Source organism: Gossypium raimondii, chromosome 3, assembly GCF_025698545.1.
Source record: "Gossypium raimondii isolate GPD5lz chromosome 3, ASM2569854v1, whole genome shotgun sequence".
Lineage (NCBI taxonomy): Eukaryota > Viridiplantae > Streptophyta > Magnoliopsida > Malvales > Malvaceae > Gossypium > Gossypium raimondii.
In genome coordinates this window covers 135,654-154,940 of record NC_068567.1, presented here as the reverse complement: position 1 = coordinate 154,940, position 19,287 = coordinate 135,654, and the positions used below count along the sequence as shown (strand labels likewise).

Below are 19,287 nucleotides of genomic sequence, written 5' to 3'. Positions count from 1 at the left end.
TTGCACCATAAGTCAAGCATCAAGCAATAATGGGTTTGTTTGATTGTTGATCGGTTTGACAGAAAATCATAATCCTTGGCCACCATTAATGGAGCTTTCATTAAAACCAAACTAAATTATCCACATGTTGTAATCCATACATTATTTTGAAAAAACACTCATAAAGTTGTCCAAAGCAAAATTGGAACTTTTTGATTTGGTCAACTTAAGGGATTAACATTGAAGAAAATTTGACAACACCTTTAATGGCATTACCAACAACAAAAGAAAATGCCTACTAAATTAATTGTGAAAGGAAAATATGGTTTAATTTAAGGATAAATATTAAAATTTTACATTAATTTTGATTTAATGTATAAATTTTGATATGTGTGGTTTTATATATGGAATTTTTAATCCAACTAATTTATGTTACATATGTCTTCGATATATTGAAGTATTTTTCGATCGGCATCTCCAAATCTGATCTGTTCATCGTTACTCAACCGACGATCACTCAACGAAGGCAAAAGCTAAACTCGTAATTGATTTTAAAAATTTTAACATCCAAATGATTCTATTTCGACATAAATTCTTCAACCTAAACAAATAGAAACCAAAAACAATTATGAAATTAACTTTAAATTAATAATCGAATCAAATTCATTAAAATATATATATTAATAATCTCATTATAGATTTTGATTATATCTATTTTTTTTACATAATGCTTAAAATTATCTATAGTTCTTACTCAACTCATAAATATAAAAAAATGTATTTCAATATACTCAAATCCACGTTATCCTAAATTAACAATAATGTTCATGTCAATTGTGATGGAACTGCTAAACTGCAATTATTGATTCGTGGGAGGTTCATGGGAATAATCCTACGTTTCCCATTTTGTTGCGCTCCACTCTGATTTTTTTTTTAATAGTAATAGGACTAATTTAATTATATCTCTACAACACAGCCATCTCTTAGCTATATTCACTATCATTCAAAATTTGGAACGATTCAAGGCAGGAAATTTCGGCTTAGGGAGGGGGGAAAGAAGCAGTTTTGTTAATTTCCCAAAGTACAAATTTTACAAAAACAATTACATATGTATATATAGAAGATGAACACTATATTTGAAATTTGATTGATTTGTCGATAAAATAAAAATCCTTGGCAATTTAATCAATTTGTTCGTTTGCTAAGAAAAGAGAAGAAAAATGAACGACGGGGATGTATCGAAGCAAATCCAGCAGATGGTGAGATTCATCCGCCAAGAAGCTGAGGAGAAAGCCAATGAGATTTCAGTATCTGCTGAAGAAGAATTCAACATTGAAAAGCTGCAAATCGTAGAAGCTGAAAGGAGAAAGATTAAACAAGAGTACGAGCGCAAGGCAAAGCAGGTGGAAATACGCAAGAAAATGTGAGTGAATGAGTGTACTTGATTAAAGTTTTTGTGCACATGAAATGTATGATGAAACGTGGAAATGAATTGATACGTGCAGTGAGTACTCAATGCAGCTGAACGCGTCGAGGATAAAAGTGCTGCAAGGGCAGGAAGAGTTGGTGAACTCCATAAAAGAAAGCGCGAGGAAAGAGCTGCAGCGTTTGGGCACTGACAAAAGGGGGTATAAAAACCTGGTGAAGGCATTGGTGGTGCAGAGTCTGGTTCGGCTGAGGGAACCGTCGGTGTTGTTGAGGTGCCGAGAGGTGGATCGTAAGCTGGTGGAAACTATTATCGATGAAGCTAAACGAGAGTACGCAGAGAAATTCAATGTACCTCCACCTAAGATTGTTATCGACAGTGTTTATCTCCCACCACCACCGCCCGCTAACGGAGATGAGTTTGCCCATCAACCTTACTGGTATCTGCTAAATCATATGTTGATTGAAGTATGTATATATATAATTTGCATTGCCTTGGCTTATCTTTATGGTACGTGTTGTGTTGAACAATGATAGCTCGGGCGGAGTTGTGTTGGCTTCGGAAGACGGGAAGATTGTTTTGGAAAATACTTTAGATGCACGCCTAGAAGTTGCTTTCAAGCAGAAATTACCTGAGGTATATATATATATATATAATTACTCCTCTTTTAAACGAGAGATATATTTACATGTATATTAATTAGATTTTTTTTCATTTATGTATCCTTGCAGATCCGAAGGCGATTGGTGGGACAATTGGGTGGATGACCAATTTTCCATACTTTATATATAATAAAAAATAAATTATATGGTAAGATTTTGCCTGGTCAATCACCTTTTAATTTCTGCCTTTATGGCTTTGAAAATATAAATTATTAATATATGATGTTTAATTTTATAAATCAGTCCTATTAAAAATAAATAAATTTGAAATATGTTGGTTCTCAGTAAACTTTAGCTGCTTCTATAATAATAATAATAATAATAAGTCGTATACTTTTCGGATAAAACAAAGGTACCTAAATAATATATATATATAATTTGAGGTCAATTTTGTAGTTAAATCTAAATAAATAGATACATACATACATACAGTCAGAAATGAGAAGCTTCTTCACGTCCTACTACTTTCCTACTATTAAATACAAGCAAAGCAAATGTTTTAAGACACAGAATACCTTCGACTCCTTCCGCTTTTCCCTTCTGATCCGCGTGGCTTGCGACGTTTTCCTCCGCCGGGACCGCTAAATATCCCAATCCTCCCGATCCCTTTCGATAAAGAAGTGAAGAAAGTCTTCCCATTCCCCGATTTCTCCATCATCCCACGTTTCATCACCACTTGCTCTTTCTCCAACTCACTCAACCTTACTCTCATTCTCGATATCTCGAGCTTCAGTTCTCGGTTTTCTCTTCTTAACGAGGCGTAGTTATCTCGAGGCGACATAGCGGCACTCGGGACACCGCTGCTTATTTTCTGGGACAAGAATCCATCGCCACTGCTCCCGCACAAGGCATTCTTTAACCGTAGCTGCTCGAAATATAGCACCTTAATTGCCATTTGTACTGGGAGTCGCTCGTTTTGTGCTGCATGGTTGGTAGCTTCTTGAGATAGTTTTTGACAGTCTATGAATTTGCATAGCTTCTTGCATTCATGATCACTTAGCATTGGATGTGCCTGTAAGTACATTATTTGATTATAGTGTATAGTGCATACATATGTTGATGTATTTATGAACTGAAACTTAGTAACTTACCTTTAAGTATATATCAATTGCTCTGTAAAGACCATCATCGATAACCCGAGCGTAATCTGGTAATGTTTCGATCATAGCAATGAATTTCTGCAGACTTAGATAAGGATCAGGTGCAATTTCAGCTAAATACGAATCGATAAGCCGTCCTACTTTCAATAAAGAACCATGGCCTAGAGAAGCAAGGCCATCCGACTCGTATCCGCCACTGTCTTCATTTTCTTCATCTTCGATTTGCTGTAAGAAATTTACGAGTATTCGGTGGACAGTATCAATGTCGAAAAGAGAATCTCCGGCTCGGAGAGATGGTATAAGCAAATCATCAAGTGAAGCCATTTCTAATCTAAACGCTATTCTCCTCTCAAGTTCAAGCCTACAAGCAACTGTTGCTTCTACCATGATTGCCATCCTAAGCATCCCAAATAGGAAACTCAATGGAACATTAGAGCTTTTCAATGTTGGTAAAAGATTTACAAGGGCTTCCACTATTGTCTTTTGCTCATTTTCTGTTGTACCGGAGTTCGAGTTCGGTCTTGCCGGGTTCCAAATTTGACATTTTCCGATACTTTTCAATGATATTTGAGCATAATGCATCAATGATTCCACTATACTGTCTGGTCTAACACCTATTCTTGCCATGGAAGTGATAACCTTATGATAATAATCAATTCTAAGGACTGATAGATCCTCAATCCACCATTCCATACACCCGGTTTTAAGTTCCGTTGATTCGCCGTTGCAATCTAACGTGGATAAACCGGACACTAATTGCTCTTTACATGCATTCATAGCAATAGCTTCCACACATGTATTTATAATTCCCAATTCCTCAACTATTGGAGGGAGATTCTCGCAAGTACAGAGTACTTCAACACATTTCTCAAGACTTTGAACTACAACATCATTCAAGTAAACTTCGGTTCGGGCAATAAGGTTTTCTTCACGGTAATCTTCGCTCATTTCCAAATATTCGGCCGCACAACGTAAGAGGGCGGCGTTTGCGGCAGTGATCTCGAAGTTCATGCCGTAACAAAACTTCATGGCGAGCTCGAATGTGTGTGGTCCACCCGGAAAATTAACCAATTCTAGTTTTGAAACATTGTAATCTTTTCCATCAGCAACCATTTTTCGAATCTTTCCACTTCGAGATACCAATGGAAACTTAAGAATACAAAAAGAAATTAAAAAAGTTTCAATTCAATTGCTAATTTGATGTTAAGACAAAAAAAAGGGTTACCTTATGAAGTAGAAAGGATTCTCCATCAACAGTAATGGTGATGTCCCCTGCAACATCTGAAAAGATTCTGAAACAACAAATTCAAGTCAGTAACATGACATAGTAGGTTGTACTGAGCTACCCTTGTTTCAACTTTCACCAACAGCTTTCATTAAAAACCTATGGAGAAGACAACAGATCTGTGTCTTAAACATAATAATTAACAAAAGCAAATGTAGTAATGATTTAAAGTGAAGAAGTAACATGATCATGTGAAGGTGTTAAGAAGACTTTGAGAGGAAGTAGAGATTTACCTAGTGGTGAAGGTGTTGGCAAACTTGGGAGCTTGGGAAGGATTGTTAGGACAAGACAGAGAGGTGTTGTCTGAGAATGACACCATTGCTTTTTGGCTTTAAATTTCTTGGCTTTCAGGTCCCAAGCAGATGCATTCGCAGGGTGGTATGGAGGGGAAAAGGAAACCAATCAATTACCTATTCTACTCTACTCCTTGTATGTATGTATGTATGTATGTATGTATGTATTCTTCTACCTGATAGATAATACATAATGATAATAATGGAGATGGAGGGTGGATTTGCAAAATCCAAGGTTTTTCTTTTAGAAGCTGTGAGAATGAGCCTGACAAAAACACAGGCTGTTCACTTTTCTCACCTTTTGGCAACAATACAAAAATAAACAAATGTTCTCAGACTGAGTGCAACAACCATGGCAACAGTAGTTGTATTGTCTTGTGTGGTAATAGAAAAGGGAGGAAAAGAGGCAGGGACACTCACGCCATTTCTTAAAAGTCGCAACAAATTATAAGTTTCCATGTTTATACTGCTTACGTTATCCCCTTTATGAGCCCCATCACTAACCCGCTCCCACTCCATACGTTACTTTCCTTTTCCTTCCGTTTTCCCTTTTTTTTAAAGCAACTATTACTCACTTAATTTTGATAATTTTTTTTTTTTGTGATTCTACAAAAAATTACAAAATAGTTATTCAGATATTTTATTTTACCTTTTCTTAGTCTCCAGAAAAATGACTTGTCAACTTTTATATTTGACATAATAGTAATTTTAACTCTTAACATTTATATATTATGTTAATTTAGTTTTGATTCTAAAATTTGACCATCAACATTTACGCAGTGTAATTTAATCTTTTTTAGTTTTATTTTTCTTTGTAACATATTTATCTAAAAGCTACAAAACAAATTTATCAACTAAATTTAATAAAAAGACCAAATTACATACCGTGTAAATTTTGAAGGTTAATTTTTTAAAATCAATACTAAATTGACATAATGTAAAAATGTTGAGAGTTAAAGTTGATATTATATCAATTTTAAAATTGTCAAGTTATTTTCCACCAACAATTTAACTGCATGCAACCAAAAAAAGTAGAATTAATCCCTATATGTAAGATTAAAGAGTAAATTGATCATTTCTATTAAAAAATTCATACATTTATATTGTTAAAAGCAAACATATAGCTGGAGGAATAATCATATAATTACTCGTAGTGTGCCACATGTAACTCATGCTAACGTATAGGGACCAATTTTTAACAGTATAAATGGATGAGATTTATAACAGGATCAGTTTGTCCTTTAATCTAATATACAAGGATAAATTTGTTCAGTTTTTAAAATAGAAGAGACAAAATGTAATCGAACTACTAATATAATGACCTTTATGGTATTTTTACCTACCTAATTCCATAATATAAATTAAGATTAAATGTTTTCCTATTAGTCAAAGAAAATGAAAAAAAGTGAATGTGGAGTGGACCACCTTGGAATTTGGAAGGAATTTCAAAGGTAATTTGATAAATAAAAGAAAAGCCATGAATCTAAAGCTGAAAAGAAAAAGGTAATGGGCACGACAGGCACACAACATCAATTGGCACGGAACTCAATAAGCACCCAATAATTAACTCACTATCATATACTTTGCAATTATTTTTATTTTTAGGTTAAAATATGCAATTAGTCTCTTTACTTTTACAAAATTTGAGATTTAGTCTCTATATTTAAAAAAATTAAAATTAAGTCTTCCAATTGTTTGGACATAAAAATTTCAGTCCAATCATTAAAATAGTAAGTTTTTTTTGTTAAAATGATCAATTTAGCATGTTGATTAAGTTGCCCTCATGTTAAATTGAAATTTTAATAGGAATTACTAACGACGATAATGATTGGACTAAAATTTTAAATTAAAAAGTAAGATGATTGAACTTTTAACTTTTATAGTACAAGGATTAAATTTTAAATTCTATAAAGTACATGAACTAATACTATATTTTAACCTTTTTTATTTTTATTCCTCCTCACCCTTCAATTATTATTACTTGTTTGTTTCTTAGCCATGTTTATAATATTTTTTTTGAACAATCTGATTATAGGTTCTGATCAGATCTATTCTTTTTGACCCAATATTTAGAACTACCCAAAGCCTCTCTTTAACCCATAAATAGTACAATAATGCACTTCAGCGCACTCAAACCTACATCCTTCCACATTGGGAACAATATCCATGTCAATCGAGCTAAGACTCAATAGGTCATATTTATAATAATTTGTGATAGGAGTTTATGTTAATATCTAAAGTTATATGTGCATTTTTATTTAAGCAAGGAGTAATTTACACTAATGATTCATAAAATAGTACACAATTTGATTAATTAATGCTTTACGGAAAGTCAGGCACCCCATTTCCAATTTTAGCTAAAGTATTGACTGCTGCATTTCCTTTCCTATTTTCGTGCTTCGTGTTGTGTAAAATGATAAAAAAAAAATCAAATACAATATAATTACTTTTATTTAGAGGGCCTGAGTTGAAATTTTAAAATTTTGAAAGGGTGGAAGTTCAAAATTTTACTCTAAAAGAATTTATATAATATAAATTAATTTTTAAGAGGAGCTAAAATTACAAATTTTTTATTTATTTAAATCATCGAAAGGTAAAAATTAATGCGATGTTTTCATAAGTGAATGAATTTTAGGAAGTGATTTGAAGAAGTAAGATCGACTTAACTTTGTGGATAAGGTTTGTGCTTATACTTTGTATTTATTTTGGCAGATTTATGGGCTAAGTTTAAGAAGATTAATTCTACTTTTTTGGATAATTATTGGAGATAATTCAAGAAAATATATTTATATTAAAATTGAGAGTTTTGCTTTATCAATACTGCGTGAAGAATATATATTTATATTAAAAACATAGTTGAACTATTATTAATGTAGCTTATCTAAAAATAAACTAAACTCGTCTCAACTTTTTGCACCCAATTGAGCTCTTGAATTTATAAAATTGACCAAATCAACCCTTAAATTGATGTTAATAGTTAATTGAATTGAATCATAGGGTCGCCACATCAGCACCAATCTCTAACATGGCATTGCCACATCAACAAAATAAAATTTTCAAAACAATAAGAAAATAAAAAATATTTTAAAAATTGAAGTTTGGAATGAACGTGGACAAATGTTGTCTAGGTTCATTTGAATCTAGGCAACCATTTATCTAGATTTATTCTGAAACTATAAAAAAATTTTATAAAAATTATAAAAATCATAGATTTTTAATGAAATAAATCTCAAGCTAACTAATCTATTATGAGGCCAAAAAAGTCTTATCTGAGGCCCGTCCCGTTTTCAAAGCCCATTTTTTAGGTCTATATTTTCACCCAAATCCTCTCACTTTTCGGGCCGGGCCATCCGCCAGCTCTAACTCAAATTTACCATATATAGTTACAATATTTGCCTTGTTTGTGAAAGCTTGCTTATTATTATTTTTGTCTAGGATTTTGAAGAACTGTTTGATAAATTAGTCACTGTATATTAGATTAAAGAGTAAAATGATCATTTTATTAAAAAATTCATCAATTTCTATTGTTAAAAATTGGTCACTATACCTCAGCTTGAGGTATATGTGGCATGTCATGTGGCATGTCATGTGTCACTATCTAATTATTCCATCAATATGTCGGTTTTTAACAGTACAAATAGATAAAATTTTTAACAGAAAAAATAAATTTACTTTTTGATCTAATATATAATGATTAACTTTTTAAAAAAGATTGATAATACTTCTATCAAAATAAATCATATGATGTGAACTCTAAGGAGACATGGAGATGAATTTGTGATAAGGGGCATACAAATTTGGTTGTGGTTTCCATCATTATGTGTCGTGTTTTTCTTTCATGATATGGAATAAATTGTCTGTGATAAGGCATGCGTTAGACTTTTCTTTGGGTTTCCAAGAGGATTGGGACATTAGGAAATTAATGAATGTGCATGCAAGTCAACAAAAACTTTAATTCAATTAGATATAACGTACTCTAATTTTATAAAAAAAATTATTTTAGTCTTTTATTTAATTTTTCGTTTCTTTTAGCCCTTGAACTTGTATTATTTATCAAATGACTCCAAAATTGATGGACAAATTAACGCCTATTAACTTTGATGACATGGTAGTCCACGTGCATGTCACGTTAGCAATTAATTAATTTTTAAAAAATTAAAAATATTTAAATAAATATTTTTTGTATAAATTTTATACCTTTTAAATAAATTTTAAATTTTAAAAAATTAATTAATTGCTATGTAGTATCCACGTGCCAATCTACGTGTATGCCATGTCAGCTCAGGTTAACAATTAATGTTAACTTTTTTCATTTATTTTGGTATGATTTGACAAAAAATACAACTTCAAAGATTAAAAGAGACAAAAGAAATTAAATAAAAGGCTAAAATGATTTTTCTTATAAAATTGGAGGACCAAATCAATTATTATACCATTAGTGTGAATGTTTCCTTATGAAATGATCCCATTTGCCATCTCCCAACGCATAACTGCTGAGGGTGGTTCCACAGCTCCCATGTCATGTACTTTCACCTTATTAAAGAGCAAATTTTGAGGGGGTTGGCTCCCCACAGCCGCCCCCTTCTCCTATATCTCAGGCATGAGGTGATCAGATATGAAATGATGATGTTGAATCTGCATTAATTTCAACCCTGTTCCTATCCTCTCATTACTTGGATCATACGTTGCTCTATTTGTTTTTACATCACATAGGAGATGATATTAAAGGCGGATATATTCATAATTTTTGTATGTTAAATAAAAGAGTACATTCATTTTAAATAAATTATTTAAATTTATCGTTAAAAATTCATTTTTTATAAATTAGCGTATTATTATTTAATTATTCTGTCATTTTAATATAAAATAATAAAAATAATAGCTATTCACATCAGTAGGATTAAACTAATTGAGATGATTTACCATTTTCAAATTGAATAATAATAATAATAATAAAAAGCTTGAAAATTTTCCAACACGTAACATATCCCTGTTATTGTTTTTATAAATTGACTATTATAAGGTGGTGAATTGCTTGAAAAATAATCAAAATCTCAATAAATGATTAATAAAAATGTTATTCAAACTTTTAATGAATATAAATTTTAAGTTCAACCTTGAACAGCAATACTCTCGTATTTATCGACTCATTGGTTTCTTGAGATTTTAATTTAAGGTTTGTATTTCTTTAATTTAATTCATCACCTTATTATAAAAAGTAAAAATAAAAACTATCCAATCACGGTAATGGTACGGCCATACATCCTTAAACCTTAACCTTCAAGTCAATTCAATGCTTTTGACTTGACCTTAGTTTTTAAATTTTGTGTTTTGGTATCTGAAATTAGTAAGTAAATTGGTTTTGGTCCCTAGAATTGAAAAATATAAAAAGTTTGATAACGTGACACTTCGAGATTATGTTAGATCATTACTTTAAAATTAAAAGATATATAAATTTTAAGGTGATGACCTGCTACAATTTTAGAGTGTCATATACAGTATTTTAATAACCAGATCTGTGGTTGAACCAATCAGACTATTAATTCTTGATTCAATTGATTTGATCGGTTCAACCTATTCAACTAGTGGCTTTGTTCTAGCCTATAATATTTATTGGTTTTGAGCAGCTTTCAATTCTTTTACCGGTTGACGGAAAAAATATGGTATCAAAGTGAATACAATTACTAAGTTTAAGGGCAAAAAATTATATTATCATTTTTTTATGTTATGTTTTTTTGAATGGTTTGTAGGGAGCTGTAAGAGGGAGGCAATGTCGACCACATTTTTATAATATTAATGAGAAACAAGGAAATATCTGAATAAGATAATGTCTAAACTAAAAAATGTGTCTATCTTGATGATTTTATGCTTAAACGAGGATGTGCAAACTATGACAACAATGGGGTTTATGAGGAAAAAGTCAACACCAGTCTCCGTCATCATTCATTATTTCATTTGGTGTTTTATACAGCTGCTGTTCGCCGACCTAAAACGACTTCCGTTTGCTTCCTTTTCTTCCCTCCTAGGCTACTACTAAATATAAAAGAGTAAGAGGTTAGTCAAGTTTTTTCATTTTTATTTTCTGGGTATGTTAGTTTTTGTGTTTCTGTAAACATATAACTTTTGAGTGTTTGATGATAGTTGAAGTTGAAAGGTTATGAAGAAGATGATGATGGGAGTAAAGGAATGCTTATTGGCCTTGTGGCTATGGTGTGGTTGTCTCCTTCTTCTTGCTTCTGACTCTCCTGTTACCGATCCTTCTGAAGGTCTGAGTTATTATTCGTTTTCATCCCCTAATTTTCCATCTTTTCAGATTCCTAGTTGTTCACACCATGAATTATGTGTATTTTTATATGTCTATATCAACACTTTTTCATGCTAGCTCATCTTGATTGAATGTTATATTACACCCCAAATTGATCTAAAGCTACATCTTTAACACTCTTAGTTGTTCAAACCTTGAATTATATGTTTATGTATGTGTGTCTATATCGACACTTTTTCATGCTAGCTTATCTTGATTGAATGTTATATTACACCCCAAATAGATCTAAAGCTCCATCTTTAAGGTTCCTATTGTTCACGCCATGAATTATATGTATATATGTTTATATCAACACTTTTTCATGCTAGCTCATCTTGATTGAATGTTATATTACACCACAAATTGATCTAAAGCTACATCTTTTAAGATTCCTAGTTGTCCACAACATGAATTATATCCATGCTAGCTCATCTTGATTGAATATGATATCAGATATATAAATCAAGATACTGGTACTGTGTCATCCTTGTTACTGTTTGGGATTGAGTTTATTTCTGTTCTATGACTCAACATATACATGTTCAATTTCCGAACTGCAGTTAGTGCGTTGCTTGCGGTGAAGACGCAGTTGGTTGATCCCTTGAACCGTCTCAGAAAATGGAACAAAGGGGACCCTTGTACATCCAACTGGACTGGAGTTGAATGTTCTGATCATCAAGGCAATGATGGATACTTACATGTTGAGGAACTGTGTGTTTTCTCTTTCCCACATTTACTTTTCTCTTCATTTCAGCATTATCCATTTTATTGATTATATATATATATATATATATATATATAAAGTTGTAGACAAAGTTATGGTTAAGTTTGTTCTGTAAATTGATGCAGTCAGCTGCAAAATATGAATCTCTCTGGAATTTTAGCACCCGAACTCGGCCAACTTTATCATCTCAAAATACTGTGAGTTATGAAATAAAGTGCATGTTATGTCGTTAACCATTCTAGATAAATTCCATTTGTACTAACACCTTTTCTTTGAATTTCTTGAAGAGATTTCATGTGGAATGATTTAACGGGTAGTATACCCAAGGAGATAGGACATCTCTCTACCTTAAGACTCCTGTAAGTTAGATTTTCTTATGCCTTCTTCTTCTCTTAAATAAAGGGATTAGAGTGAGCAAATAATATATATATTTAGTTTTAACTTTCTGGGTGGCATTATGTTTGCAGACTCTTGAATGGGAACAACCTTTCAGGTTCTTTGCCAGATGAACTTGGCTACCTCCAACAACTGGACAGATTTCAAATAGACCAGAACAACCTATCTGGTCAAATACCAAAATCATTTGCTAACTTGAGCAGTGTGAAACATCTGTAATTGAATCAACAAGCTAAACTATATTTCAACTCAATAAGGAGATTAACACTTTTGTGGATATTTATCTGCTCGTTTGTAATGTGCAGCCACTTCAACAACAACTCACTTAGTGGTCAAATTCCCCTTGAGCTGTCTCTATTATCCACTTTGCTTCATGTGTAAGATCATATAAAACATGCTCATATCCATATTTATCTATATATGTTTGTGGTGAGGGATTAAAATTAAGAATTCCAATTCTCTGCAGGCTTTTGGATACTAATAACTTATCTGGATATCTTCCATCAGAGTTTTCGAACTTACCAAATTTGCGCATACTGTATGTTTCTTTTCTTTAATAATCTTTCTCGTTAAGTGATTACTTGTGGATTCCTTATCTTCCAGGTTTAACTTACTACTTATTTTGTTCTTCATGTCTGCAGTCAACTTGATAACAACAACTTTAGTGGATATGATATTCCAGCTTCTTATGGGAACTTTTCCAAATTAACAAAATTGTGAGTGTTAGTAAACTATTTACTTAGCCTTGCAGTTTATTTAGTGAAACAATTTCAGTGTCTATGCTTACAAAGGTAACTATTCATTGTGCCACTCAAGATTTTAAGAAAATCATAGGGACCAAGGCAATAGAGTACTGATTCTGTATACCTTCTTTGTCTGTCTTTTGTATTTAATGCACTAGAAATGATCGTACAAGCAATATGTTGCATGATTTGTTTATGAGTACTGATTCTATATGATTTTTTGTGGTGGTTTTCAGAAGTCTTAGAAATTGCAGCTTGCAGGGAGCAGTTCCTGATCTTAGCAGGATACAGAACCTTAGCTATCTGTATGTCAGGATTACTGTTCAAATTATTGTGTGATCTACATTAATATCGTTTTTTTAATGCGGAAATTTCCATCGTGTTGCGGCCAACAAACTTGACTTCTATTGTTGTTGCTGTATTCATGTGGCAGGGATCTCAGCTGGAATCATCTTACTGGACCTATACCATCAAATAAGCTTTCTCATAATATGACAACCATGTAAGTGAATTGCTAATTTGAGCTTAACAATTGTTTTGTTTTAACTGCTTCAATCTGGATTTCCCATTTCATCACTGGATGATAGGTTTAATCTTGTGAAATTACCTTCTGTTGCAAGGAAGACAAATTCCTGATAATAAATTACTTCTTGTTAATTGCAGTGATCTTTCATATAACCAACTAAACGGATCTATTCCTGGAAGTTTCTCGGGCCTTCCTTCACTTCAGACCCTGTGAGATTCTATATGCATGCTAAAATACTCCTATGTATATTTGCAAAGTCTAGAATCTAAATGCTGGTTTATTGCAGATCACTACAGAATAATTTCCTGACAGGTCCTGTACCTACCAACATATGGCAGAACATGTCCTTCGATGCTAGCGCTAAGCTTAATATGTAAGATCTTAAACCATTACACTTCATTGACAAACTATGTATTCATGCTTATTGCAAACATATCGCGGTTACTAAAATAGAATTCATCGGTAATAGCTTTCCTTTATTTGCACATTCAAAATGCAGTGATCTCAGAAACAATGCATTCTCAAGGATTGAAGGAAATCTTAATCCTCCAGTGAATGTTACCCTCAGGTAAACTTCTTATTTCATTGGCATCATGCTATAACTAGGTCAGCTAATGGTTTAATAATTCAATTTGATCATTATCAGATCTTGAAATACTACAATAGCATACCCACAAAATTCTTCATGATTTGACAGTTCACTAACCACACTTACTGCTAATGCAATGTTAAATTCATCATAAGCTAGAAATGGCTCATAATTTTAATGACATGCCCTGTTGTTTCTTTTGTATTTTTCAATGCATCCTCATTGGTTAACTGGATTTCATCTTAGTCTTGTAGCATATTTTCTGTTTTCCCACTTATATGCCTAAATGATTTCCATTTTTTTGCTACCGTTTGTAGTAAGGAAGTATTGACAGATTAACAGAAAGAATACCATCCTTTTTTATGAATTTGTCTTTAATTTCTTCTGTCAAATCCTTATAATCTTAGCAGTTTTTGTTTAGGCTTGGAGGCAATCCTGTCTGCCGAAATGCGAACTCATTGAATATAAGCCTGTTCTGTGGATCTGAATCCGGAGAGGATGACATGCCAAACTTAAATAGCTCCAAAATGGAATGCACAAGTCAATCATGCCCCATGGGCTACGAATATATCCCAGCATCTCCCGTTCCATGTTTCTGTGCCGCTCCTCTTAGAATCGGATATCGTCTAAAGAGCCCCAGTTTTTCTTATTTTCCTCCATATATCCGACCTTTTGAGGTGTACTTGACTAGTTCTTTGAACTTCAACCTATATCAACTGTATATTGATTCGTACGTTTGGGACAAAGGACCACGTCTAAGGATGTATTTGAAGCTTTTTCCTAGTGTCAATAGTACCCCCTTTAATAGTTTTAATGAAAGCGAAGTTCGGAGAATCAGGGACATATATGCATCATGGTCTTTTCGTGGTAGCGACTTCTTTGGACCATATGAGTTGCTCAACTTCACTCTACTAGGACCTTATGCAAATAGTACGTACTTCATTTCACATTTCTCGATACTTGATGGAAAATATGCTTTACAACAGTCTCATATTGAATATTATTATTATTATTAAAGATGCATTGTTTGATCTGTTATTGTTGTAGTTGACTTTGGGAGTGAAAATAAGGGTATCAGTACGGGCATTGTGGTAGCGGTTGTAGTTGGTGGTGTTGCCTGTGCAGTTGCAACTTCTGTTATCATAACAATTATAATGAAAAGAAGATATGCTAGACACCACCGTGCAGTGTCAAGGAAACGCTTATGTAAGCTTCTTACTAGTTAAGATTTTTTTTTTCCCACCAATGATACAGCCTCCAATTATCACTAGAAAAGGAGCCCCTAAATTTATTGTTACACTGTGCAGCTACAAAGGCTTCTATGAAAATTGAAGGAGTGAGAGACTTTACGTTTAAAGAAGCGGCACTTGCTACTGACAATTTCAATAGCTCAACTCAAGTTGGACAAGGAGGATATGGAAAAGTGTATAAAGGCACTTTATCTGACAAAACAGTTGTTGCCATAAAACGTGCAGAAGAAGGATCTTTGCAAGGACAAAAAGAATTTTTGACAGAGATAAAGCTTTTGTCAAGGCTGCATCACCGGAACCTGGTTTCACTCGTTGGATACTGTGATGAAGAAGGGGAACAGGTATATTCTTCTAGTCCTAACCCCTAAGTACCTGTATTATGTCGATTATGCGTGTGAGTCTGCATGTGCATTTTGTTGGTGTCCTAATGACGGCATTGATAAACTTTTAGGTACATAACGTATACTTAATCAAAGGTATAATTCATACGCTTGGGTTATTGGTGCATTTGCAGATGTTGGTGTACGAGTTCATGCCCAATGGCACCTTGAGGGACTGGCTTTCAGGTATGAATTTTCCAGGATTCATTGCTGTACAAGTTTTATATCATGCTCTTACTTGCATCTTTCACATTGAGCTGCCCAAGTGCTATTGATGAAAGTTCTTTTAGCTCATGAGTATGTTGATGCAGATAATGTTTAATTTCAAATTTTCTTATCATATAACTGATTTAAACCATGATATATGCAGCTAAAGCTAAAAACACCCTGAATTTTGGAATGAGATTACGTATTGCACTGGGTTCAGCGAAAGGAATTCTTTATCTCCATACTGAAGCAAATCCTCCAGTATTCCACCGAGATATCAAAGCCACCAACATTCTTCTGGACTCCAACCTTAATGCAAAAGTTTCTGATTTTGGTCTCTCACGGTTAGCTCCAGTCCTGGAAGAAGACGGGACTGTGCCGGATCATGTTTCCACGGTTGTGAAGGGAACACCGGTAAGTTACCTGTGTTTAGCATGTAAGACTCCTTGAAGATATTGCAGGAAAGGTTGCCTTACACTTAGAGTGGGAATAGACAGTGAAATATATAGCTAAGAGGCATCTTCCCTTCATACATTATACTTCCACCATTTTGGTTGTACTGTTGGTTAAGGATAAAGTTCAGATTGTATTGAAGCACTTGTATTATGAGTTAAATTGCATTTTGCCCCCTCTACTCAGAAAATAGGCAAATTAGCCCCTATATATTAGATCAAAGAGCAAACTGGTCCTATTAAAAATTTCATCTATTGTTACAAATTGGTCCTTGTAGGTCAAAATGAGTTACACGTGTAACTATTTGATTATTCTATTAGTCACGGCAGTCTTTAACGATAAAAATGGATGAAATTTTTAATAGAAATTATCAATTTGCTATTTGATCTAATGTACAGTGACTAATTTACACATTTTTTGAGTTAAAGGGACAAGATACAATCTAACTCCTAGTACAAGGACTTCCATGATATTTTTTCGATTGTATCCCTTGTTGTAGAAATGAACTTAACACATATTAGTGGCAATTAATACTGCATTACTGAGTTTTTACTTGAGTGCTTTTTTGTTGCATGCAGGGTTACCTTGATCCAGAATACTTTTTGACACATAAGTTGACTGACAAAAGTGATGTTTATAGCCTTGGAGTTGTTTTCTTGGAACTGTTGACGGGTATGCATCCAATATGGCATGGCAAAAACATTGTCCGAGAGGTACTTTCATAGCTGCAACAGTATTTGTGATGCATGTTTTACAATTGGTAAAAGTATTATGGAGGCCTTTATATTAGGAGTCGGATTGCATTTTACCCCTCAATTCAAAAAATGAACAAATTAATCTCTGTATGTTAGAGTAAAGAGCAAACATGTCCTTTTTTTTAAATTTCCATCAATTTCTAGTATTAAAAACTGGTCTCAGTTTGTCAACGTGAAGTACATGTGGCTCTGTTTTTGTCTGGTTTTTTCATCAGCCACGCTAATTTTTAATAGTATAAATGGATGAAATTTTTAACAAAAAGGACCAATTCATATAAGAATTAATTTACCCATTTTTTTGTAAAGGGGGCAAAATGCAATCTGAATCCTAGTATATCAACCTCCATGGTACTTTTACCTTTACTATTTTCATTGATGTAGTGGATGCTAAAGCTAGTATAATACAAAACTCAGGTGAAAACAGCATATGAATCAGGCATGGTATTGTCTATAATAGACAGTAGAATGGGTTGGTATCCAGCTGAATGTATGGAGAGAATGGTAAGTTTAGCCCTGAGTTGCTGCAATGACGAGCCAGAGAAGCGACCGTCTATGTTGGATGTGGTGAGACAACTGGAATACGTACTCAAAATGATGCCGGAAACTGATTCGGTTTCTTCATCAATCGAGTTGGTTCCTTTATATTCAGGCAAGTCATTGACATCGTCCTCATCGTACGGTGGCACTAGCAATGAAGTATATGTTTCGTCATTGAATGTGACAGGGAGTGATCTTGTTAGTGGTGTAATTCCTTCCATTTCACCCCGTTGACAGTGATAGGCAACAAGTGAACTTATTGGTATTATTATCATTGTTAATGATATGTAAATATATACAACCAGTTTCAATTTTTCATAATATAATAGAGGACTGTAATGTGATAATCTAGGAATGGTTGGCATTTCAGAATTGTACAACAAATAATAGCCATTTTCCTTGAATGCATCAATTCTCAGATTTCTCATTCTTATACAATATGACTCATATGGCATGTGAGTATGGAATACATGTTAAATCTCATTATCTACTAGCTGAGGTGAAGCGATTTTTTTTCCAGCTAAAATGCAATTTTAATTTTACATTGGTCTATATTTTTATGATTTTCAAAAGGACTAAATTAAAATTATAACATTTATTAGAGGGCCAAACTATAATTTTAGTATATATTAAACCTAGAAAGACTTATTTTTCTATTTTAGGGGGAGGCCCTTGCCCACGCCCTACCCCCTCCCTTGTCTGCAACTGCATTTCCAACCCTTACTTTCTACAACAAATGAATCTCCATTAGATAATACCTCATATGTTGGAATATATTCATCAATTAAACAAATTATGAATACGAGTTGATTAGCTTGAGGGTGTTGAATATCGTATCTCTTAAGATTTAACAAGTTCTTTGGTTAGTATATTCCTATGATTCAATAACATCTCTCGTTATAAAATCTAATAATAGATTGTGATAAAAAATACTTAATATACTCAAATGGAGGGGAGGGGGAGTGAGACCAGAATGATAAGTTCTGTTAAAAAATTCATCTAAAGTTACTATTAAAAATTGGTTATTTGTAGGTCAACACAGTGTGAATGTAATATGCCATGTGTCATTATTTGGTTGTTTTATCTCTCATACTAATTTTTAATGGAAAATGTGGAAGGAGAGAGAAAAGAGGAAGAAATATTTTATTTTACCTTTTGGTAACTTAATTTTAAAAAGTTACCAAATATTCACTAAATTACTTGAAAGTTTTCATTTAAGTTACTAAACTATTTGAAAGATTTTATTTAAGTCATTGGGCTAGTGAGCTTTAAGTATTGATTTGGTGATCGACACAGTGGATCGGTATCTATCAACAAATAGAAGAACTTACTTTAGATCCAAATCGATTTGACGATTAGTGTCAAAGATCAGAGAAGAGGATTGTTTGTATTTTAATTCGTAGATTCGTGACGTTTAAAGTTGTCTCATGAAAAAAATTAAATTGTAAAAAAGAAAATGAATGAAAACTTTCGCTTGATGCATACAATGCAAATAAAGAAAACCATACAATAGCTATTTTAAAAATACAGTAACTTAAATACAGTGACCGTTTTGTAATTTTTTGAAGTTAAGTACTAATAGTTGAATTTCAAAGTTAATTAGGTACCTAAATGGAAATAGTTAATTTCGAAGTTGAGTTTTCTTTAAGTGAAAAAATATTCCCCAATATGATTTGGT

General features: G+C 33.0%; 3 protein-coding genes across 6 annotated transcripts; 2 read left to right on the top strand and 1 right to left on the bottom strand.

Annotated features, from left to right (window-relative positions):
- Positions 1–908: 908 nt before the first annotated feature.
- Positions 909–2,306, top strand: LOC105796264 (V-type proton ATPase subunit E). The gene is made up of 4 exons (XM_012625858.2): positions 909–1,402; positions 1,485–1,844; positions 1,942–2,041; positions 2,137–2,306. The coding sequence occupies exons 1-4, from the start codon at positions 1,200–1,202 to the stop codon at positions 2,170–2,172; spliced, it is 699 nt and encodes a 232-aa protein (XP_012481312.1). The 5' UTR covers positions 909–1,199; the 3' UTR covers positions 2,173–2,306.
- Positions 2,307–2,409: 103 nt separating this feature from the next.
- LOC105796263 (BTB/POZ domain-containing protein At3g08570) lies at positions 2,410–5,172 on the bottom strand. 2 transcript variants are annotated; one of them, XM_012625856.2, is made up of 4 exons: positions 4,686–5,172; positions 4,393–4,459; positions 3,159–4,316; positions 2,410–3,079 (listed from the first exon to the last, which is right to left on the bottom strand). In XM_012625856.2, the coding sequence occupies exons 1-4, from the start codon at positions 4,769–4,771 to the stop codon at positions 2,567–2,569; spliced, it is 1,824 nt and encodes a 607-aa protein (XP_012481310.1). In that variant the 5' UTR covers positions 4,772–5,172; the 3' UTR covers positions 2,410–2,566. The 2 variants fall into 2 exon arrangements, with proteins under 2 accessions (XP_012481310.1, XP_012481311.1); XM_012625857.2 differs by lacking the exon at positions 4,686–5,172 and having other exon boundaries at positions 3,159–4,240.
- Positions 5,173–10,578: 5,406 nt separating this feature from the next.
- On the top strand, positions 10,579–18,047 carry LOC105796258 (probable LRR receptor-like serine/threonine-protein kinase At1g06840). Of its 3 annotated transcripts, none has more exons than XM_052627823.1 (21): positions 10,579–10,792; positions 10,887–11,011; positions 11,610–11,760; positions 11,899–11,970; positions 12,061–12,132; positions 12,241–12,384; positions 12,475–12,546; positions 12,636–12,707; positions 12,811–12,885; positions 13,149–13,217; positions 13,346–13,414; positions 13,576–13,647; positions 13,725–13,811; positions 13,938–14,006; positions 14,449–14,957; positions 15,075–15,233; positions 15,335–15,618; positions 15,729–15,843; positions 16,028–16,278; positions 16,896–17,030; positions 17,487–18,047. In XM_052627823.1, the coding sequence occupies exons 2-21, from the start codon at positions 10,903–10,905 to the stop codon at positions 17,841–17,843; spliced, it is 2,943 nt and encodes a 980-aa protein (XP_052483783.1). In that variant the 5' UTR covers positions 10,579–10,792; positions 10,887–10,902; the 3' UTR covers positions 17,844–18,047. The 3 variants fall into 3 exon arrangements, with proteins under 3 accessions (XP_052483783.1, XP_052483782.1, XP_012481299.1); XM_052627822.1 differs by having other exon boundaries at positions 10,579–10,799; XM_012625845.2 differs by having other exon boundaries at positions 10,580–10,799; positions 15,792–15,843.
- The last annotated feature ends 1,240 nt before the right edge of the window (positions 18,048–19,287 follow it).

Coding starts and splice junctions, on each gene's coding strand:
- LOC105796264 (XM_012625858.2), top strand. CDS start 1,200: ATGAACGACGGGGATGTATCGAAGCAAATCCAGCAGATGGTGAGATTC. Junction 1,403..1,484: donor GTGGAAATACGCAAGAAAAT/GTGAGTGAATGA, acceptor TGATACGTGCAG/TGAGTACTCAATGCAGCTGA. Junction 1,845..1,941: donor TTTGCCCATCAACCTTACTG/GTATCTGCTAAA, acceptor GAACAATGATAG/CTCGGGCGGAGTTGTGTTGG.
- LOC105796263 (XM_012625856.2), bottom strand. CDS start 4,771: ATGGTGTCATTCTCAGACAACACCTCTCTGTCTTGTCCTAACAATCCT. Junction 4,460..4,685: donor GCCAACACCTTCACCACTAG/GTAAATCTCTAC, acceptor TTGTTGTTTCAG/AATCTTTTCAGATGTTGCAG. Junction 3,080..3,158: donor CAATTGATATATACTTAAAG/GTAAGTTACTAA, acceptor ATGTACTTACAG/GCACATCCAATGCTAAGTGA.
- LOC105796258 (XM_052627823.1), top strand. CDS start 10,903: ATGAAGAAGATGATGATGGGAGTAAAGGAATGCTTATTGGCCTTGTGG. Junction 11,012..11,609: donor TGTTACCGATCCTTCTGAAG/GTCTGAGTTATT, acceptor TCCGAACTGCAG/TTAGTGCGTTGCTTGCGGTG. Junction 15,844..16,027: donor CTTGAGGGACTGGCTTTCAG/GTATGAATTTTC, acceptor TGATATATGCAG/CTAAAGCTAAAAACACCCTG.